The following is a 23937-nucleotide window of genomic DNA, read 5'->3' on the forward strand; positions in this document are numbered from 1 at the left end:
AGTAGTCCAAGTTTACCTGGAAGCGTTTTTCCTAACTTATTTTTAATTTTATTAAGGAATATGATACAAATAGCCGAGCCACACTTCATGCCTTATACATAAAAAAACGCCTCAGGCTCAGGTTGAGCAAGAAAGAAGCCAAATACAAAAATTAAATAAATTAAAATATAGACTACATACAATTTTAAAAACCAATCCAATTTCTAAAGTTGTCTGCATTTTAGTCTAAGTGGCTGCAACAAATACAGAGATACATGTGTACTGGAGTCAGAGTCTATTTTATTTAATTCCTGCAACGTCCTCAGTGTGAGAAAGCATTTACTGACATGTCACCTTTTCTGTACTGACAACGACCTCAAATCACTTCTTCTGTGATATTTACCAACACCAAAAGTCCCACTGTCCTACTATACATCATAGGTTACACTGCCTTCCTGTTTTCTGATATGTTCACATTTCTTCCTGTTTCTACCTGCAACATGTTTCTAACAATATAATTGAACACTGGTCAATATATTACTGAAGTTATCATTACACCTTCATAATTGGATCAGCTTCAGCAGTTTGACCAGTGTTGATTTCTGTATTATATTTATTCTTCCTTGAACAGAACTGATCAAAGCACTTATGTAATGCTAATTCAGGTTTAACATTAACCAATAGGCAAAAGTCATATGATGTGAAAGACTTCAACCAGTATAGTATAAACACTTATAACTAATGTATCTATTTTATCAATGCGGCTGAATCAGATATAATAAAATCTCTGATCTGAAAAACAAAGGCAAACAATGGAATATATGGAATACAACAAAAACAACATGACATACAATTTTCACAAATTTATGAAGCACACACTTTAATTGCATATGTAAAGGCATTAGGATACATAAAATAGTCTGGATTTAAAGCCAGCTCAAACCTTCATGTAGTCCATAGCCATTATATGATTATGGTACAAGTACATACAACTTCACACAATAATAATTCTTATTATTATTCCCTTACATTATTCTCTTTGGTTTACTGAATATATAAAACTCTTAAAGTACATTTTTCTCTAGTTAAAGTGCAGAAAATCTGCCGTCTGACATTCACATGATATGAAGGTATGAAGAGACATTGTAATGAAGGCAAATAACTTTAGAGCAGTGGTTCTTAAAGTGGTCCTTGAGGGGTTTCCAGGGGTCCATAGAAAAAAAGGGAATAATGTATTTTTACTTTAGTTCCATCCATAAGTAATAGTGACAGAAAGTATGAGTATCTTGGTCATAGGTTTCATATACTTTCTGGGATAAAGGATCTAAAAAGAATAATCTTATAAGATGGGGGACCCTGGGATAAAATCATATCTTTGACATGGAAAGGTTTGAGAACCACTGCTTTGGAGAGTGTAAGGTATAAGATAAACTAGACTTTAATGGTATAAATGAAGTACTGTAGGGTAGGAGTGTGGCTGCAGCAAAGAGGGCCATACATGTAGACATGAAGTAAACCAGATCCTAAAGAAGCAATTTGGTGCAAAGAATACAGTACAAAGAGCTGGAAGGCACAGTGTTAAGACAAAATCACTTGTGTAAGAGGTGATAACACATGATCACATGATTAAGCCACAGTTTAGAAAATTCAACACCACTGTTGATACTCAGAGGCTTTCCAGCAACATCCTGGTGTTGGTAATATAGGACGGGAGTGCAGAGTGTGTTTAGCTAAAGGAGAATCTCCAGTGGTGATGTTTACGGTAAGGCTAGTAAAACATGATACTTTTGCAATAGCAGATTTAGTGTAACACCCCTTCCAGTTAAGACGCACTGCTCTAAAAAGACCAAAGTGCTCACTCAGGGGAGCAGTATCGGCCAGCAAAGAGGACACTCATAGAGGGGTTGTGTCGGATGAAGAAGAGGAAGGGGTGGTCTGCAACAAAGGTGGTTGGACGCATGGCACAGCGCAGCATCATGATAGCTGCGGTGGCAGCGGCAGCCTCGGTTCCCTCTTCATTGACTTCCACAAAGGCCTTGTGGACAACTTTTGACAATACCAGGTCATTTGCCGGTGACATGCCTTAAAAGAAAAAGAAAGAAAGAAAAACATTTTTAAAATCTGTGATGTAAACCATTCTTCCATGATCCTGACACAATTGAGGGGGGATGTTTCATGATTATAAATATATATGATATAATCCAGGCACATGTCCTACCAGAGAAGTCACTCTTCGCCATGTCGAAGGCATCCACCATGCCCATGCTGGTCAGGACATTCTTCATGTCGTACTTCTCCTCCATCTTGAATCGTGGCAGGCCCACCTGGACCTCAATTTCGTCCATCATGTCTGGACGGGTCCACTCCACAAAGTTTTCATAGGTCAGCTGCTGCTCCATCTGTGGTGGATAAAGAATCCATTTTTAGTTTGTCGGTGTCAGTATGTTCGTTTGGTAACGCCTGACTCTCAAAGCGTGTGTGTACTACCTTCTCCAGACCAGTTGAATTGTCCTCTATGTCCATGGGCAGAAAGATGAGCATGCTGAGCTCCTTCCCTTTGTAAGGCAACTCTAGGATCTGTGGAAAAAAACATTTCAAATGTTACATGACTTTAAATTAAATGAAAGAATACAGTCTAGACCATCTCTCTAAAAGTGCCTTGAGGTAACTCCTGTTGTGACGTGACACTATATAAATAAAACTGAATTGAATAAACAATAATTCAAGTTAGCAGTATATTGATGGACTGACAGAAACATTGTTTGAAATATCAATTGATTGAATAACAGTTGCTTAGTTACCTGGCAGTTGGCTTCAGGGATGAAGGTCAAAGGGAATTTAGTTTTCTGGTGCATCATCTTCACTGGCTTGGACTCATTCTGAAGGTGAGAGCAAATAGAAGAATGATCTTATTATTTCTCATACACAAAAAGGGAACTTAACACTAGCTTCAAATCTTGTCTCTGCTGACCTCGAGGTGTTGACCGTTCACCTTCCTGCAGTGATGCAGAGCTGTACTCCAGGGTGTTGTAAGTACACTCTGACATCACTATTGGTTGGGTTAAAAGTTCAACACTTGAAGCTTTCAGCCAGAGAGGGTTGGTGAAAACACTGCTTTTCATACTCTAAACCATACTGTACAGCATTTTTGCTCCCGAAAAGTAGAGGTTCAGTTGAATGGCTCTGGATTTACATTCATCAGGTGGTGAATAAAAACAGTTAATTGCTGACCAAGATCATGATTAACAGATAGAGCATCAATGCAAGCTCAAGTTTTCTTTCTTTCTATCACTTAATGGTTAAAAATCACTTCAGGTTTTTGTCAGGCAGTTCAAAGCTAAATCACTTTTTATTATTCTGAGGAAAGTCCAACATCAGCATTTTTTTTACATTGGTGAATCATTTGTCAGTGACTTTTGTCAACCAGCAAAACTCCGTCAGATCAGATGACAAGTACCTCCACCGTACAGGTGTGTCTACAGACCCGCCCTTACTAGCTCATTCATTTTCTCATGAACTCTGTGTGACATGAAGAAAGGGCCTTCCTTCCCAAGCCAAATAGTAACATTATAAGTTCCTTTTTGTTGGACCAGAGCCACCCATGATCGACAGAGTGAGTGTGCTTACAGTGTACAATGTTGAAAAAGCAATTGTGAAATGCTTCTCCAGACTTGGCTAGTGTGCCTAGAAGACACTATGCCTTGAAGAAAATATGACTAAAAGACAAATGACCTTTTATCAAGAAATCAGACACTCAACATTCTTTGATTTTCATAATTTCCCATGGTTAGATTTTCTGCCAACGCCCTGATGTTGAAATCCTTCCATACATATTTTCATGAAGAGTGTAAATATTGTCCACTTCCTAAAAATATGATTTCTATTTGGTCAATTTTGAATCCCAGCCTGATATCCCACAGAGAACTCAACTGGTTCCCTGACCTCTTAAAAGACAAGATATGTAAGAGATGAAATAAACAGTTTTCATTTCATTCATGTTATCATTGTTTGTCCATTTTCTTTGTGAATTGTTACCTTGTTGAGCCTAAACTTAGCATCACATGTGGAGCTCTCCTGAAACCGCTTGTTCCAGTTGCCTTTGAAGTAGATGGCATTGACCAGTACGAGCTTAGTCAAGCCGTCCACCACGCCCGCGGCCAGCAGATCCTTAATTTTATCTGGGTGAACAAAATTGGCACATACTGTACGTGAAGCAATGAAATGCAATGTAACAACGTTTCTATGTGAAAGTCAAGAGAATCTGAAGCACATGTTGGAGAAATGACTTGCGTTCCTGCGTTTTGTGTGTGCATCATTTCCTTTGTCATTGGATGAAGGGGAAACGCAGGTCTATTAACAAACTGATGTAACAGACTGATCATTATGTTAGTGTCACCTTGTGTCTTCTTCTCCACCCATGTGTTGATGTTGACTCTGGCTGCCTCTGAGCTGGCAATGAAGTCCACAGACTCCAGCTCAGCATTGTAGTGCTTCCTGGTCTGTGCCACAAAATCCTGGAACCATAAATAACACATTATTTGATTGTGATCACCCAAACACAAATAATCTCTTTTCTTAACTTCATTATCAGAATTTAAAGTCACTACAGCTACAATAATATTTCCAAAATCACTGCTTTGCTTGCTTGTGTGCAGGCAGGCTTTCCACGCCCTCATTCATCATTCTTTAAAGATTCCTATCTGTGCCTCTCATTCTATGAAGCTTCCTTTTGTGTACACAAATCCTAAGCTACAAATGAAGGTGTAAACATGCTGAAAGACACACACACCTCGACAAACTGGTAGGACTGCTCTCCGTACAGCCTGTTGGCCACACTGAGGGCATACGGAGCATCTGGCTTGTTGAGCTCGTTCAGCACTTTAGCAAAGCTGGCATGGACATCATCCTGCAGATTCTTGGTTTTCAGGCACTGTGGACAAAGTAGACAAGAAGTGTTACAGAACATGTTAAAATAATTAAATATGTAATGGCTGGGGTGGTCAACTTGCCTGTTAAGTGATAAGAATACAGACAAAAAAAAAATCACTTTCTAACCCAAAATACTTACCTAAAATTGTAAAGTGTAAAAGTGATATCAAGAGTTGTAAATCTTTATCTTGAACATTAATTGGTCATACCTATCATATGTGGCAATGTACAACTTTGACTGAAAATGACAGTAAAGGCAAAATAGAAATACAATTAGAAAACTGACATGGAAAAAATAAAGAGAGGGACCTTTAACACCGACTTTAAAGAAACCCATGAAAGTCCCAGCTGAAACACTCACACCATCCCATCACCAAATTATTATTTACAGTCAATTTCCTTTTGGACAAAAACAGTAAACCAACTTTTTCAATAAAAAGGACTCTTTTTGTTGGTGAGCATCCAAATCAGCAAGTCATCTTCTGTCCACAGTCGGAATGCCATTTGCCAAGAGTTTTATCAGAGTGATACAGAGGTTATATATGTGCTTACTCATTTTCACAATGCACTTTTGGTGGATTGTCATAGCTTGTGAAAGTTGAGTCTATGCCTAATCCCACTGTGGTTTCCAGCAGCTGCCTGTAAAGAGATAAAAAGCACACCAAGAAAGAACCCCCCACACACACACACTAATCCTTCAGTAAACAGCATACAAGTATAGCCGCTCCCTTGCATCGCTGTTTCTCCCAAATCCATGTCAAGACAGCAGGTTCAATGGAGATAAGCGTACCAAGCAGAAAATAAGTGTGAAACTGTAACTGGAACCACTGTCTTTAAGTTTCCGAGGATCCCCTCACCACCTGACACCGCCCAGACCACCTGTTAGTAAAACGTCCTTTGGTTAGTTTATTATTCATGTACTGTTGGCTTGGTCACCTTCAGCAGAGCCGGTGGCAGTGTGGACTGTTGTTGCATCTGCATTTGCATCTGCTGTGCTCCTGCATGTGGTGGCTTCTCTGCCTTAGTGAAGCAGAGGACCTAAGGGTGCAAGTGGTAGTTCGCTGTTGAGTCTCTGGTTGTGTACAGGAGTCATATTGAGTCGTATTCCTCTGGGCTCTTTTTTTTTTTACACTTTTTACACAGATGGGCCACAAAATTATGCACCCAGAAAAAATGATATCTTTTGATTCAGTGAAAAACTTTGAAGCTGTTGTGGGATGCAACCCTCTGCGGCACAAACACATAGGGAGGTGATGACTTATGGTGAATAGTTAGTATACATAGTTTGTACACAAAGTCCAAAGACCATCTTTAAACTCAAACTATTCAACTGCGAAGTGCAACATCCCCGCACACATTTCCTAAAACAAAGGAACTGATGAATGAATGAAATGAACTTGAAAAATTGGAGATTGTTGGCATTTTCTCTCTTTGTTACATTCATATGCTCTTTAACCCTTTCCCAAGCCATACAGTGCGACTTAGGACAGGTACATTAAAACACAAAGAGAAGAGAACATTTAAGAAAATGAATTATCCACCAAGAAATGCTCAAATTCTTAGTTTCAACAGTGAAACAAGAGTTTACCACAGAGCTAGCTAGCCACTCTCTGAGGCTGTGCTAAATGCTAAATAGCACAGTGACATTGCTAACATGTTGATGTTAAGCCAGTATAATGTTTATAATGTACAGTACAGCTGAGGGTGATGGTAATGTCATTAGTTAAGCTATTTATTTTCATAAACTGAAGTCTTTGACACAAATGTCAAAATTTTATGGTAACCTAATCAATAGTTGTTGAGATATTTAAGTCTCGAACAAAGCTAGCATGGCTAAAACTTTATTGTATGGACCTGCCACTTTCTTTGCCATATACTTATTTTGTTGTTGCAGAATTAATTATGGTACTTGTTATTTGCTCACTTCTTCTTTTATCATTTGAATGGAATTTTGTTTGAAGAAAGTCAAAGCTCCAGAAACACTGTAGGAGAAATGTATTAGTAGACTAACACGTTTCGGCTTGCGGCCTTCATCGGGGCCACCAGGTGTTTTGAGATTACCTTAATGAAGGCAGCAAGCCAAAATGCATTGGCCAACTGTACATTGGTCACAGAAATTGGTCACTTGATTCTTTGGAAGTAGGTGAAGTTGTGCCAGAAACCTCCACCCTGTTTCAGTGAAATTATGTGTAGAAGTTACAGTAGTTGATATGAAGAAAGCAGCCAATACAGGAATGAGTGTGTTTGCAGTTATAGATAAATGCATATCTCCAAACTGGGCTGAATCATTAGATTGATTTTTTTTTTAGATTGATGGATGGTGAGAAGACAAGTTCTCACAAAGTCAATTGATGTCATCGTCGGCCCACTCCTTTCCCATCAGCAGACTGTGATATTTGTAGAACAGATGATGGCCAGGTGGCTAATGAACAGGCTATAAAAGATCAGTTAATGCAACTGCAACCCTTCTGGTAACTGGCTGCTGAAATAGCCTCGTGTTACAGTCACCTCTGCACCTCTTTTTCATGGATACGCAGTCACACATACACTCCAACTTACTCACCAAGTCACGCACAGTTTAGCAGTCTAAAACTCATGACACAGGGAGGTTTTCACACTCTTGACCTTTGTCTGTCTTCTGCAATTCTGCTACAGTCATCCAACCGCATCCGACCTATTCAAACCCACCCTTTACACGCAAGACACAAGTAATTCAAAACAGGCTTAGTCGCCGCTCCTGTGTGAACTCATTCACTAAAAGGTACTGCATGACGCCACATTTATAACACAACTTTGTCCCTGTCAGCCAGGTGATAATCTGCTATTGCAACAGATAACAGGTGGATATAATACAGAAAATCCTGCTATTATACTCCGCTATATATTAACATAAACTCTCACACCCACTACACGCTCTGAAAATGTATCACCACAATAAGTTTGAACAGTAGTGTGTGTGTGTTCGCTGTCTAATAAATCCATCATCTCCCACAAAATAATCCCTTCAAATGACTCAAGTTATTCTCTCATCACAGATACATGATGGATTGCAGGTGAGGTCATGCCTCGCCCTCAAACTCCCACTTTCTCCAGCCTAGAGTTATCTGGGTGTGTAGTTTGGCTTTAGCAATCCTGCAGAGAAATGTCACTAAATGTTCCTGGTTTGCGCCACATCTCAACTCACACCTACATTCCAGCTACCTCTCAGTGGATTATCAGTAGAGTCTATCTGCCCTTTACTCTGGTGTTCAAACTGCCAAGTTATGTGTGAACTTAATATCAATGTCTGACCCCAAATATTATTTTCATTTCATAGACCACTGAATAGAGACATGAAATAGGCTTTTACAAATTTCTCACAAAAAGATTACATCAATAATTACTACATTATTGATTCTGATTACTATTTTAATTATTACTACACTATTACAATTACCAGTTGAAAGCTATTATAAATTATATGATATTGTCCAATTGGAAAGAAACAGTTCTGAGTTTAATTACAGTGGATTGCAATCATTCTTTCATCAGCTTGATTCAACTTGAAAAATGACTCTCTTAGGACAAACTGACAAAATATTCACCTCCTGTACATAACAGGAACTGATAAGGTGTACAGACCGCTTCACATAGATCTTTATTACCCTCACACTTCCATATTATGTATCAGGTTCCTATAGTAACAAAACACGGGGCTGCCCACCATAAAACCAAGTCAGCCTGAACAAACAAATCTTTTCCATTATTGCTCATGTTGAAAGACGCAACCGGTGATTCATACTGACTGAAGTCTTCCATTACTCCAGCTTGTCCTTCTTCATTGATAAATGTAATGTAAATGTGAAAAATATACTGTCACATGCTGTATCCAAGGAACAAAATGACCATGAACATCTTAACAGTATAATGCAATTGTTGCTTGAGAGACACATTGATTTAACTAGGGCTGCCTGCAACTCATCATTATCTTCATTTTCGATTGCTCTGCAAAGTATATACTTGATTAATCAATTAATCGACATCATGGTTGGCTAATAAAACACCTGAAAACAGTGAAAAATGTCTGTCACAGTTTCCTAAAAGCCGAGGCAAGGTCATCAAATTGCCTGATTTGTTCAACCAGCAGTCTGGAGAACTAAATATCTAAAGATATTTAATATACCATCACATTAATAGCAGCAAATCATTTTATTAAATAATTTTATTTATTACTTGAACAAAAAACTAAATAGTTGCCAATTATTTTATGCTGATCAACTAATTGATTACTCTGTAACAGTTTGTGGTGTTGTAATGGAATGCACTGTAGAGTCTGAAATCTGCATTCTTTGGTTTACAAGACAGACAGAAATGTGAGATTATAGGCTGAAGCAGGTGATGAAGCAATGAATGTTAATCTGTTACTTTTGTGTGTGTACTGTACCTCAGACATCTGTGTGGCTGTGTTGCCTCTGGCTCCCAGCAGCACCATAGCCAGGGCTGAAGAGATGCTGAATGGGGAGAAGAAGATATTCGCCTTGCCGTCATTGTCGCTCAGCTTTTTGAGCAAAGCCAGGGAGAATTCGGTGTTGGCCTTGGACAGAGGGGTTAGTGATGCCATGGTGTCTGATACAAAAAGAGGGAGGACAAGAACATGTATTAATACATTATAGACTTACAACGCTCTCATCACTTCATCTAAACTCTCTCATCTCTCCTGTTGGGACAAACTCCATTGAAAAAGTCTGTTAATTCATGGTTGTAATGATTGTATATGCACATAAATGCCTTAAAGATCATCATTTAAGTTCATCATTTTAACTGTAATTTAGAGAGAAAGACAGATATTAGCTGGGTTCTTTGTGGTGGAGTTCATGCAAATTTAGCAGCTGATTAAAAATGAAATCAGCGTTTCAAAACGTCACACTTTTACAACAAAGTATTAAACTTCCATATTTCTCAATGGAGTTTGGTAGGAAAAACATGAAGGGATGTTTATCATTCTATTTATTCTGATAATTAGCATATAGTCATATGTGACATTTACATACTGTACTTTACACTTCATATCAGACCGTAATCACCCGGATTCAAAGACAAAGTCCTCCCTGCCTGTAACTACACTGTCTGTCCGGTGACACTGATTAAAGAACAACTTTAATGCATTTACTGCTATTACAACTAATGTCTACAAACAGAAAGATCAAATCATGCTGTCACGCACTGAGTGAGACACATGTTCTACTTACAGAAGGTTTGCTTGAAGTCCTCAAGAGTTTAGGAGCCTTTTCGAGAATGAAACAGCTCAGTTAGTAGCACCAGTTTTATTGTTTACACGCTGACACGCCCCGAGCTTCCGCATTAGTGTGACGTCATTACTGGAAACCTGTGGAAGCCGAGAGGGACAGAATCAAATAAATCGCTGTATGTATACATTGGGGAATACATGTAACGGCGTTACGTAATTAGGATACAATACAAAGGTATGCGACAGTTAGAGAAAAAAGACGTAATCTGATTACAGGTACATTTTGTAAACATGGTTATTTAGTAGGATTACAATTTTAAAACACATTTTACAATAAAGAACGATACTACCATGCATTGTAAAAGTCCCAAATGTGAGCAGAGCAAAAGCGAGAGGGAAAATGATCTCTCTGATCCACGATGGTGTGAGTAGGGGATGATACTGCTTTACGCGTGCAGCGGGCGCACATACACACACACTTCACACACACATTGAACTTAAAAGATGGCAGGGATGTTTGTTACACACTGTGTCACTTCCAAATACTCGTAGTTAAAAGTTTGAGTTGATAACAGCTTGATGACAGTTTATTACTGCTGTCCACTGATATTACTGTGTGTGTGTAACATGTTAACCTGACAGTGGGTCACTGGTCAACACTTTCAATACTGAATGAGTCAAAGAAAACTCAGAGTCAGACTTCACACAGCCAGCGGGCCAGGCACTGTTTCATCAAGCGCGGTAAATTTGGTTTTATAGGTTTTATATTCGACATTTTTTTTCTGTTTCTAGCTTTAACCCTTGAGGCACCCTTAAAAAAACATCCACTTTTTCACCTAAGGACCCAAAACGTGTCCCTCCCATAAAAGTGTAATAAAAATGTAATATATTAAAGGTTGAATATGTAGAATATTTATTAAAAGCTATATTTAAAAAAAATAATAATAATACAGCCACGGGGCGTTTTGAGGGGTACAGAATGAAAGTATTGCTTTTCCATAAAAAAAAAAATTGTCTGAATTAATTTTATTATTTACTTTCACCTCATCAAATCTTTTCAACAACTTCAGACCTAACCATACATATAAAGTTTTTTATTATTTTTTAAAAAAAATATTTTTTATGTTTTTATGCCCTTTTTGTCATAAGAACTCCAGATTTTTTCAATGGGAAAAACACAAAATATGCAATATTTTCCAAAAATTAGGTGCAAAGTGGAATATTTGGGATGAGGTTATTACAGCCTTGACTAGGTCACTAATTGATAACAACATTGATTTTGATGCATTATTATTTTTGGAGCAATGAGAGTTTATTCAAAAAACATCCACTTTTTCACCTAAGGGCCCAAAACGGTCCCTCTCAAAAAAGTGTGATAAAAATGTAATATATGAACTTTTTTTTCACTTTCACCTCATCAAATCTTTTCAACAACTTCAGACCTAACCATACATATAAAGTTTTTTATTATTTTTTTATATTTTTTTATGTTTTTATGCCCTTTTTGTCATAAGAACCCCAGATTTTTTCAATGGGAAAAACACAAAATATGCAATATTTCCCAAAAATTAGGTGCAAAGTGCAATATTTGGGATGAGGTTATTACAGCCTTGACTAGGTCACTAATTGATAACAACATTGATTTTGATGCATTATTATTTTTGGAGCAATGAGCGTTTATTCACTTTTTCACCTAGGGACCCAAAACGGTCCCTCTCAAAAAAGTGTGAAAAAAATGTAATATATCACTTTTTTCTTTGTAACATTCTATGGTAAGACCTCTGCTGTTTCACCGGAGGTTTTACCAACACCGTGAATTGCGCAGTATCCGCACCGCTATATGTTCCGTTTTATTTCTACCTAATCTGCGCTAATCTGCAGCAATTCATGGTGTTGTAACATTCTATGGTAAAACCTCTGATGTTTCACCGGAGGTTCTTCCAACACCGTGAATTGCGCAGTATCCGCACCGCTATTTGTTCAGTTTTATTTCTACCTAATCTGCGCTAATCTGCAGTTGAGAGTAACACGCAGCTGGCTGTATGTCACAGCTGGCTGCAGCAGCATACAGCAGTTGAAACAAGGGCATTTACGCACGCGATAGAGCAGTGGTAACTTCATGAACACCAGATCATCAGGCTCTAATGGCAATTAATGTTCTGTTACACACAGATTTAGGTTTATATGTGGGATTATTTGTAATAAAGCAGAATTTGTGGATGAACTCTGAACTCCATCAGAACTGTCAGGACATTTTTATTTTTAAGCAGCTGAAATTATTTTAAGTAGCCCAGAGTCTGACTGAAGATGTCGCCCTTAGTTAACAGCAACTCTCTGAACACATTAACATATACACCCTAACTGCGTGTGGGAAACATGCATTTGTGGGATGAGCAGCAGAGCTGAGTATGTAGGTTTTGCCCATGAAAATTTTGTCAAATCTTGTGGGATCAGCTTGGGCGTGCTGTTCATGCCTGAGTGACCAACACAACCACGTTGGCTGACTTGCACAAATGCTGGTTGGAGAATGGGATGCCATCCCGCAGCAGGGTGTGACCAGGCTGGTGACCAGCATGAGGGGGAGGTGCCAGGCTGTTGTGGCTGTGTATGGTTCTTACACACGACTGAGGCTCCTGTTTGTTAAATCAATAAATTGTTAAATTGCCAAAATGTCTTGTTTCTTCAGACTTCAGTCATTCAATCCAAAAAAACACCAAACAATAGTCAATAGTAGAATTGCATTGGCAGAGAAGATTTGGCAAATTTGTGGGTTGCAAATCTGCTGCTCATCCCACAAATGCATGTTTCTTACAAATGTGGGACTATTTAAAAGGGAAATAAATAGGCTTTCCAACGGTATATGAATACTTTTTGTGCTGTATACATATTCCTCACTGGCATGCAGAGCAGATGATGTTTTATGATCATGTGGTTCTTTGACAGATCCACAGGCAGCAGCTCCCTCCAGTGGCCAGCTGGTAAAAGTAGTGGCAGTAAAAGTTGGAAGGCTGCAGCATAAAGCCTGAGGGAACTCAACACAAACTGTATTGTAACACAAAGAATTATGAAATTAAATTAAAAAAGCTCTCACACTGTGTTTTAAAACCAAATATTTTGTTATGAAATATATAATAAAAGAATACACAGTGATTTGTCCACTCAACTACAAGCAAACACAATTTCAAAAATACATAAAATCATCAGGAAATTCATGTACTGTATAAGAATTCGGTATTCAGCACAAGCACATTTAGCATTCCCTAAAAAGGACTGGAACTGACCATCAATCAAATCAGAAAAGCACAGTGCTCTTTGTGGTAATGACTGTAAATACAACATTAAATAGATGATACAGAAGGTGGTGTTGGCTTTCGACAAAGAGGTTTATGTTGTGTCTGTCAGAAAACAGGAGAACACAGCATTGATCATTACATTATAAAATGTAGGTTTTATCACTTTATATGAACAGTTTACCTTCATTGTTGGATGTAAATGTAAATTTAAAGATGCAGTGACTACTTCAGCATTCATCAAGTGAACAAATATTATATTAAGTTGGTTTGGAAATTATTTTTTAAATGATGGCTGACGTGCCATGACCCTTTCCTACTTTGACATAAAGTGATGGGTTGTTCCAAGCATATGTTACAGTTAGAGACTGTAAAGTCAACAAGGTTCAAAAACATGAATATGAAAGTACAACTATTGCTTTTCAGAATCAAAACAATGACTTGTATTACACTTCTTCAACTGAAACAACGCTAAAAAGCTACTGACACAGACTGAATGAGACATGCTATCTACTGACAGACACTTATTGTCCTCAAATGATCCAAATCCTTCCTCAAACAGACTGACTGCTGTTTCAGCCAGCTGTTTTCCTTCACCACCACACCAAAAACATTTTGGCAAATCAGCTTCTAAGTTCTCATATGTCACTGCGGCCACAAGCTCTTTACTGCAAACAAGCTCTTTATTGATTTATTCATGTACAAAAACAGATCAACTGTCCCTGATGAGTGCAGGAAAGAAATAGAGAGGATAACAGTAAGGTCATAAAGAGCACAGCTGTATACCACACTCTCTGTTTCTGTGTTTGTGGCCAAATTATTTGACCTATATTAGTGTATTAACTGTCTATAGTGTATTGAAAGACAAATGAAACAAATATGTCACAAAGGGAATTTAAAGCACACTCTTTATTCCATTTGTTTAAGCAAAGGAAACCATCTGCATTCAGTCGCAGCTGCAATACCCTTAATTCCATGTTCAGTGTTTGTATATGATGAAATTACAATACATCTAATTGCACTTTCATAGATTATTAGAATTCAGTGTTTAAATATAAACATACAGCCTCAGAAGATTTTATCACGGGATCTTCTTTGGTTCTTTGGTAGAGGAGATCTAGAGCTAGACAGGTATACCAATGCTGTTAGATAATAAATATTGTAATTTTTGTTTCTATCAAATGGTGTAACATGTAAATTAATAACTAGACTCTCTAGGTATAAGCTCAAGTCAAGGCAATAGAATGGGAAGCTGGTCTTTCACAGTAAGAGGGAATCTTCTGAAATGTTTAGTGTTGAAGGGAAATAGAAACACGCCTGCAAATGAAAGATTCTGGGAAACAATTGTAACAATTGGTTTAGTGACAGATGAGTGATTGATATGATGAATGCAATGTGAGGGTGCAGTGTGTTGGACACAGATCAGCAGAATCTGGGCAGAATCTGGGCAGGGCGCCCAATGCAAAGTACTGAGAGAAAGACAGAAACAATTAACCAAATGAGGTTGATGGATTAGAAGCATGAAGTGTGAGAATCCAATTTGCAACTAGAGACAGGCATAGTATCAACACTGGATCTCTTGTGCAAATGCATGTAGCGTACACAAAAGATATTAACATGATGTAACCCCACTGAGCCACCTTATGCACATTTCTTTTTAAATATAGTACCATTGTTTCCACTCAAAGGGTTTCTAGAAAAGTCCTGGTGTTAAAAATATAGAAAAAGAACACAAATGAGTAGTAGAGTCCAGAGCAGCGATTCTCCAATGACATTGCTGTAAAGGATTGTGGCGTTCACTCAGGGGAGCAGTATCGGCCGGCAAAGAGAACACTCATGGTGGAGTTATGTCGGATGAAGAAGAGGAATGGGTGGTCTGCTTTGAAGGTCTCTGTAACCACGCCGGCGCGGTTCGACACGACAGCACCAGTAGCAGCAGCAGCCTCCGTTCCCTCCTCGTTGACCTCCACAAAAGCCTTGTGGACGACTTTCGACAGTTCCAGGTCGTTGGCCTTAGACATGCCTGGCAGCAAAGGAGAGAGAAAGTTTTAAACAAATCAAACGTTCTGTGTGATAATAAAGTATGTCTTATTTCTGAAGTGCTTGCCAGTTACTTTGCTTCGTACATATAATCAGCAATGCAGGTGAACTTGTATTTTGAACAACTGGTCTAATGTTTTAGTCTCACCAGTGAAGTCGCTCTTTGTGACATCAAAAGCGTCCACAATGCCCATGCTCTTCAGGACGTCATTCAGGTCATACTTCTCCTCCATCTTGAATCTAGGCAGCTCCACCTCTACTTCAATTTGACCCATCATGTCTGGAGAAGTCCACTCCACAAATTTCTCATAGGTCAGTTCCTTCTCCAGCTGTGGTGGATACAGTATCAATTTTTAGTCTGTCCAAGCAGTCTGTGCATTTGTTTACTGCATGTGTACTGTATGTGTGTCCTACCTTCTCCAAGCCTGTCGTATCGTCCTCTATCTCGTTGGGTAGAAAGATGAGCATGCTGAGCTCCTTCTCTTTGTAAGGCAACTCTAGCATCTGTGCAAAGATGTTTTTTTTTTATTTAATTCCATTCAAATATAATCTGATTTCTAAAAAACATGTTAGCTAACCATCTCTTTGTTTCATAGTTATGGAAATGTTCTTAAAAGCCACAAGTCTGCTGGTTTCAATCATTGCCAAAATGGAACCAACTGTTCTTTAGATCGTGGTAAATCCATTCACCATATTTCATTGAAATCTGTTCACAAATTGCATGGCAGACAAAAAAACAAAAGCATACAGTTGAAAAACATAGACATTACCTGGCAGTTGATCTCAGGAATGGCAGCAAAAGGCAATTTACTTTTCTGGCACATCAACTTCACTGGTTTAGTGTCATTCTAAAGAGAAACACAACAAACACTTCACTTACTGAGTCAGTCATTCTCTCTTTCACCACAAGACTATCCTAGGGTGATTTTCTGAGGAAGGAACCCACACTGGTGAATCATTTCTAAAACAGCCATAGAAAGTACAGATCAGGTACGGGAACTTCTAACATTTTTACCTGCACACTCAATGATTCAGTGTGTGAATAGCATTCATGTGAAAACAGCTGCGCCCTCTCACACTGCAAGGACTTAACTTAGAGGTTTGCAAAAGTCCTTGTAGTTGCTTTTAAGTCTGCAAAACCTGAAAAGTCAGTGCACTTTCTGTCCTGGTTTAGAATTCTCACACTTTTTTAAAATTACTTTCCCCCAGTGGCGATTTCTCAAAATTTAGAAAAGGGGTGGTCAGACTATCACACTATCAACAGCTGACAGTCTATAATGCTGATGTTTACATGATGTGTTATTATTGTCCGCAAACAAATTTTCATTCAGGGAAGAATTGGACTAAAATCATCTTTTCTTGTCTCTTTCAGTTTGCACATTAATGATTTCATTTTTACTTCACTGAGCTGTGAGCTGCAGGCAGATCAAAGTACAAACATGATAGCGATAAGTATCACTTTCAACATCCAAGCTCTCCACTTTCATCCCAGCGTAGCTTTGTCATGCTCTACTAACACAGTTTTACAGCCAGGTAAACTGTACTATCATGCAACATCATTTTACAATCACAGCTACATTTGGTCCTCAGTATTTCTCCATCAAGTGCTGTCTTTATTCAGTGTTACCTTATTTATTTTAAATTGAGCATCCACAGTGGAATCCTCCTCGAACTGCTGGTTCCAGCTGCCTTTGAAGTAGATGGCATTGACCAGCACCAGCTTGGTCATGTTGTCTAAGGTTTCCGGGGTCAGCAGGTCTTTAATTTTATCTGGTGAATAGTAGAGATTAACCTATTATCATCATTCAAACAGACAGAGACCATGATTTCATCCAAAATTGAGGATAACCTATTATACTTCCACTAATACTAGCAGATAAACTTTGAAACATACCCAGTTAAAAACTAAAGGTGATCAATCATTTTCAGTCGTTAATTGCTTTTTTGGTTTTTGGTTTTTTTTTTTAACAGTCTAAAAACCTGTTTCTTCTCTTTAGCCTCTTAATTATATTTATGGAGTCAGGCCTGACCACTCTGGCTTTGATTCATTTGTATTTGTTGTTTGTGCTATACTTATTGTATTGTAATTTTATCTGATTTTCTGTCTTATGTATGACTGCATTGTTATTTTTGATCCTGTTTTTGTCTGACTGTAACCATCAATCAAATTACCCATCATTTCAATCTCCCTGTAAAGCACCGTGGTTAATGTCTATTGATTTTAAATGTGCTCTATAAATAAATTGACTTGAGCTCTCAGAGCACTCAAATACAAAATCAGAGAAGAGAGAGAGAAGATTGACTGTGACAAAACAGGAATAACAATAACAAAAACTAAATATGGTCTTTAATTAAATTAGGATTTGAAAATATAGTGGTCTAATTTCCTCCAGCAGGTTGCACCAGAGCCACTGATACAACTTACAGGTAGTACTAGTATTTCTTTTTTCTTTTTCTTTTTTTCAGGATGGCAAAGTCATGACCTGCCCAACTCTGCCTCTGATTGGCTAATACTATTTGCTTTGTTGGGTTGGTTAGGTTTAGGCATGAGGAGTGACATTGATTAGGCCTGAGGTAACAATATTTATGTAGGACAATCACAGGCAGAGTAGGGCAGGTTGTGGAGGAATTTAACTCTGGACAGATGGTGGTCAGTTGTAGAGGACTGTCTGGAACTAAAAAAACTTGAGAGACATCAGATTTTGCTCCTTACTGGAGTGAACCCTCTGGATTTCTAGATTTAGAGATAAATTAAACTGGATTGAAACCAGAAGAACTGGAAATACAAAACAATATTAGCCTTGTGGTAATGCAACTCTATGGTAACGTGTAAATAAAACATACAATAACAAGGAACCAAGGACTGATCATTGTGGATTGACATAGGTTGAGGATACACAATTGCCCACTAAATTCCCAAGACACTTAATTTAGATTAAATGATCAACAGCAACAAGAAGAGTGACCGATTTGAGAGATAAGGAAATGTTATAAAAGGCTATTTAAAGATTAAGTTCTCTGTCAGGTAATGCAATATAATGCATCCAATCAGTGTGATGTTTAGACTGATGAAGACCTACCTTGTGTGTTCTTCTCCACCCAACTATTGATGTTGACCCTGGCCTCCTCTGCACTGGTGCTGAAATCCACAGACTCCAGCTCAGCGTTGTAGTGCTTTTTAGTGTCTGCTAAGAAATCCTGGAACCATAAACAACACTTTAAAATACTAACACCACAGTTACTCACTCAATTAAATTATTCATACTTTTAACATGTAGCCTATTAACATCAACAATATCACCATCATTGTTTTAACTTTTCATATTCTATTGTTACACATAACAGTCTATATCTTTTCTTTTCATTGCATTTTTATTTTGTGCAACACTTTTCACTACATCCTATAGAAAAATTGACTTCTGAAATTTACAGCAACAGATCTCAATGCTTGTTGGAAAGCGTCAATGTTCTCAACTTTATTGGTGCTTATAAGGAAGGGAAGGGATCCAAATTCCTATCAAAGGCCATTACAAAGCATTTATCCACATTACATTGAATTCAAGGCTGCAGTTACCCATTCATTCCTACATTCATGATAAACACAACAGGCATACACACACACCTCAACAAACTGGTAGGACTGCTCTCCGTACAGCCTGTTGGCCACACTGAGGGCATACGCAGCTTCTGGCTTATTGAGTTCACTCAGCAGTTGGGCGAAGCTACTGTGGACGTCATCCTCACCATTTTGGGGTTTCAGGCACTGCGAATAAGGGTTAGGGTTAGGGTTGTTGTACTATGTTAATATGGATCATTAGTCTTGCGGTTAGCTTATCTTTTAAATGATGAGAACACACACCAAAATAAATAGTGATACTAGTGCTCAATGCATAGGCCAAAAATCAAATTTCAGTGTTAGTTTTGGATAGTATGGAAATGACCTTCAGCAAAATGTCCTAAGATGTTGAAGTTTCCAGTGATTATATTTCCTTTTTCTCACAAGATCCAAAAGTTTTAAAATATGCAGCAAGAGATTGAAAAGTAGCAGTGGGAAATAAAGTTTGAAATACTCCACACCCAACATCTCATATTTCTTCACCAGATTATGAAACCCAGCCCGATCATTAATCAATGTTTTATTGTTGGTTATGTTATCACCTTCAGCAGATACTGTGGCAGTCTGCTGGTCTGCTTTATCTGCGTCCGCAACTGCATCCTCGTCTGCATCTGTGACTGCATCTGTGACAGCAACGGCGACTGAACCTGCGACTGATTCGGCGTCTGTTGGGCTTCTGTTTGCTTCGGCTTCTCTGCCTCAGTGAAGCCAAGGACCTGAGGATGCAGTTAGTAATTAGGGTCACCATTGTGTGTGTTTGTGTGTGGGGAGGGGAGGTAGTGGGTGTCAGGGTTGGGTAAACTGAACAAAGACAGGTGTAAATTGGTAAATAGCTTCTAGATTAATGATGAATTATGCTGACCAAAGCACAACTAAGGGTATGTTAGGCCTACCAACTTCAATTTGGAAAACTTTGGTTAACTCTGAATAAGCACAAAGTAACTTTAAAAGAAGCACAGGAGCATCACACTGATGATGTCAAAGGGCTGTGAATGGCTGATCAGGATGTTAATCCAAGAACATGTCCTACTTGGCTAAATCACACTGTGCAACTACTGAGACTGCAGACTCATGTTACAATCATCCATACACAACAAAGGCATGCATGTACGTACACATTTTCTTCCCCCACATTTTCTTACTCTCTTTTAACGACCTACAAAGTCAGAATCACTTAGAAGTCAAATTCCATATAAGGTACATCACTGTCAACGCCTACTTTAAAACATTTACTGGCACTCTTACAGAAGCAGTGAAGCCTCGCCTTGCTCAGCCTCAGCTGGTTTCATCAAATCACATCTGGCTGAAGGGTGACTGTTACTCCATTGACATAACATTTGTTGACACTTGGGAATAAAACCTGTCTTTACACATGAGGAAACTTCTATTAAAACCATGTTTCAAGATTTGCAATGTATCCAATGAAATAAAATAACTATGAAATAAATCAAATGAGTCTCTTCACTATGCTGCTGTACAATGCTGATTTTTTTTTTATAAGGGTGCAAGTGATCTACTACTTTCAGAGGAGTTTTACTATTCTGAGTCACAACCAAAGTCACCTTTGCTGTACCTGGAAGACAGTATGAGTAATTGATGCTTGTCCAGGCACTTTCTTCTGCCACACCCAACGCTGCCAGACAGGTTAAGGTTTTTCATGGAAAGTCTGACCAAACCCTTGTTGTCATCTCTAACAGCAATTTACACAATAACCCTAGTAATACTATTTTTTTCCTGTGTCATGTGTGCTTTATTTACTGTCTTCTGTATTTCTGTTATATTAAACAGTGCATATGACTGTTTGAAACATAAGCCAAAAGCTTTTATATTTACTTTTTATGCAATCACTTAATGGCACAGTTCCAAACCTATGCAGAACCAGATCCACACACTTGAAATTATGTTTGAATGTGTGCCTGACTGAACACTTTGTTCCAAATGGGTGTATTAACATGAGAACTGTAACTTTTAAGCGTAAAGTGTGTGTGTTTCTTGTAGTTTGTACCTCTGACATCTGTGTAGCTGTGTTGCCCCTGGTCCCCAGCATCAACATAGCCAGGGCTGAAGAGATGCTAAAAGGAGAGAAGAAGATATTTGCAGTCTTGTCATCCTCATTAAGCTTTTTGAACAAAGCCAGAGAGAAGGTGGTGTTGGCCTTGGATAAAGGGGTCGATGGCGCCATTGTGTCTGAGAAAGAAAGGATAGGAGAGCATTATTCATTGCATTATAAACTGTGCTGCAGCATATCCTTTTATCTGATAAATTGTACTGTTAGACAAAATTGATAAAATAACTTACAAAAATGCTACATCTGGTAGGAATCAGCCTCTTTTTCAGACTATAGAGGTTCATGCATACACTTTTAATGAGGACGCCTAATGTTTATCATATATCTTTGTCATTAAATACATGTTTGATTTGACATCTGTTAAGAATTTTAAAGTTATACAATTTAAACAGCCTTCACAAGTTAATAATACTCTTCTTCATTGGTATTTTATTTTACAACTTAGCTGTAAGAATTGAATTAAATACTGAAACAGAAGTGAAATATTACTAGGTGAAAAGGACATATATCAAACACTGCTAGTTGCATATACATAGGATAAAGTCTTATCTCTCTCTTATCTCTCCTATCATTAAAATCAGGTGACTGAGAAAGGCACATCCTGTACTTACTGAGGGACAATCTTCTTCCGAGTCAATGTGTGATCTGGAATGTTTCAGTTAAAGAAAGAAATGTTGTATTTAAACCATTTCGCCTGACACGCCCAAGCTCAAATAGATCTGCCTGCAGCTTGAGAAAGTGTCTGGAACTCACACCCATTAGTAAAAATACGCACCCACCCATATTATGGATTGTGCACACGCCTTTTGCCAATGGGTGTTCCCACATGATGCTAAGTTGATACAGAAATGCACCAAGGTGATTCAAACCAGATTTAAATACAGTTTGTGTAAAAAAAAAAAAAAAGTATCAATTCAGATGCTGATCTGTGGCAGGAGAGAGTTCAGATGGTTCTTTATCAAAGTACAGCGAGGCTAGTGAACCCAAGTGCAGCACAGTGAGAGGCAGTGAATAAAGTTGCAAAGCAGTTTATTGCTGGACTGAAAGCTGGGAGACTGGGACGAAGGCTTGGGCAAGTAGCAAGAAGTCTGGGGCAGAGGTTTTGACTTAAAACTGGGGCCAAGCAGGACAGGGGCCAGAAAGCAGAGAGCCGGAGTCAGACAAGGCAGGAGGACTGGATACTGCAGCTGGAAGAGGCTGACGTTTTTTCTGCAGGCATAAGAAAACAGGCACTAGAACAAAGGTAAGGTGGAAGCATGAGTAATTGTGTGAACAGTCTACGATCTCTTGAAGAGGTAGAGGCTGAACTTAGTATCAATGCAGGACTTATAATAATGATAGATAGCTGTGGTTGCCTGGCTCCTGCACACCAGTCTTCACTCTTGTAACCAGGTAAACATAAATATACAAAGGGAGTGGCTGCAGGCTAGATGGAGGAGGAGGCAGAAATGAAGGGTGTGACAGACATGATGACTATGACTGACATCATCTGTTATCAATGACAAAGAGCTGCGGGTCTTTTTTTTTTCCAGGTTAAAGAGTTTCTTCAGGAGACTTTTCTCCAACCCTACAAGAATCTTTACGTCACCGTTGTCTTCTGATTGTCTTCTGATGAGATATTCATCAAAAGTATCAAGCACCAGCTAATATTCAAATGTTTAATGTTTTATAATTGTCTTACCCAACAATAAGTTGTGGTGCTTGCATTTTGCCAACTTTAAGATGAATTACTGCCATCTATTTGGCTGGCACATGACAGACCCATTTTCTTGTAGTTTTTCCTCCTCTGTGGTTAACAGAGTGCTAAACCAATAAAATCATACTGCACTAAACTTCTAAAGTATGTGTTTAGTCTGAGACTTGTTCAGCTTAATCTACTGACGATATTCACATCAGATGAATCATTTATATTCTTAAACTTTAAATAATTTAATGTTTTGGAGTTGTAGGAAACAAAAACTAAGATAAGTTCTACATTGTGGGATAGAACATTTGGGATTAGTTGCATGTTAGCTCAAAATTAACTTTTTAAAGTTCAGAGAGTTTTTTGCCAAACATCTTTATCCAATGTCCAACCTTTGTCATGCAAAAAAATCCAACATACATAGTGAAAGCACTGCATCATGCTGTCCATGCTTTCCAACTTTCACCCATATAACATATACCTATACATATACAGCTACATCTAGCAGAACCATTACTTCTGCACATACTACAAGTTTTCATGTTTATTTTACAACCCACCAGTCAGGTCATCTATATAACATTATAATGTTTATAATGATTGTAAGTCCATTTGCTTGACTTTTTATTTTTGTGTTTACTACTCCTAGTTCTTACCTGTGTCCTTGTTTTTTTGACTGAACTGCTGTAAATTTTTCCCTCCCAAGAACAATAAAGTCTTATCTTATCTTATGTTTCCAGTGTTGAACTTGTTTTCTGCAGCCAGTGTGTGTGTGTGTGTCTGTGTGTGTGTGTGTACCTCTGACATCTGTGTGACTGTGTTGCCCCCAAAGCATCACTATAACCAGGGCTGAAGAGATGATGAAAGAAGAGAGAAGGATATCTACAGTACTGTCATCCTCTCTCAGCTTTTTGAACAAAGACAGGGAGAAGATAGTGTTGGCCTTGGATCCAGCAAATAGTGATTTTTCCCCCCTCTAAACCAAATGCGTACTTTTACTTTAACACCTAAAAATTATAAACGTATTTATACTACTATATACTTAAATTTATGTCCTACAAGTGGGATTTTTCATGCTGGGATTTTACCTGTAATGGAGTATTT

General features: G+C 38.3%; 1 protein-coding gene across 3 annotated transcripts; it reads right to left on the bottom strand.

The window, feature by feature from the left end:
• Positions 1-1259: 1259 nt before the first annotated feature.
• serpinb1l3 (serpin peptidase inhibitor, clade B (ovalbumin), member 1, like 3) lies at positions 1260-21263 on the bottom strand. Of its 3 annotated transcripts, none has more exons than XM_053342062.1 (9): positions 10137-10230; positions 9332-9513; positions 4769-4909; positions 4376-4493; positions 4015-4157; positions 2781-2858; positions 2467-2556; positions 2198-2378; positions 1260-2061 (listed from the first exon to the last, which is right to left on the bottom strand). In XM_053342062.1, exons 2-9 carry the CDS (start codon positions 9506-9508, stop codon positions 1835-1837), a joined length of 1155 nt encoding a protein of 384 aa, XP_053198037.1. In that variant the 5' UTR covers positions 9509-9513; positions 10137-10230; the 3' UTR covers positions 1260-1834. The 3 variants fall into 3 exon arrangements, with proteins under 3 accessions (XP_053198037.1, XP_053198038.1, XP_053198039.1); XM_053342063.1 differs by lacking the exons at positions 1260-2061; positions 2198-2378; positions 2467-2556; ... (4 more) ...; positions 9332-9513; positions 10137-10230 and adding exons at positions 15125-15448; positions 15614-15794; positions 15880-15969; ... (4 more) ...; positions 19785-19797; positions 21087-21263; XM_053342064.1 differs by lacking the exons at positions 1260-2061; positions 2198-2378; positions 2467-2556; ... (4 more) ...; positions 9332-9513; positions 10137-10230 and adding exons at positions 15125-15448; positions 15614-15794; positions 15880-15969; ... (3 more) ...; positions 19088-19228; positions 21087-21263.
• Positions 21264-23937: the final 2674 nt, after the last annotated feature.

The sequence above is a fragment of the Scomber japonicus genome, chromosome 21 (genome assembly GCF_027409825.1).
Source record: "Scomber japonicus isolate fScoJap1 chromosome 21, fScoJap1.pri, whole genome shotgun sequence".
Classification (NCBI taxonomy): Eukaryota; Metazoa; Chordata; class Actinopteri; order Scombriformes; family Scombridae; genus Scomber; species Scomber japonicus.

Coding starts and splice junctions, on each gene's coding strand:
- serpinb1l3 (XM_053342063.1), bottom strand. CDS start 21,263: ATGGCGCCATCGACCCCTTTATCCAAGGCCAACACCACCTTCTCTCTG. Junction 18,664..19,087: donor AGTCCTACCAGTTTGTTGAG/GTGTGTGTGTAT, acceptor TTATGGTTCCAG/GATTTCTTAGCAGACACTAA. Junction 15,970..16,235: donor TTCCTGAGATCAACTGCCAG/GTAATGTCTATG, acceptor ATCTTTGCACAG/ATGCTAGAGTTGCCTTACAA.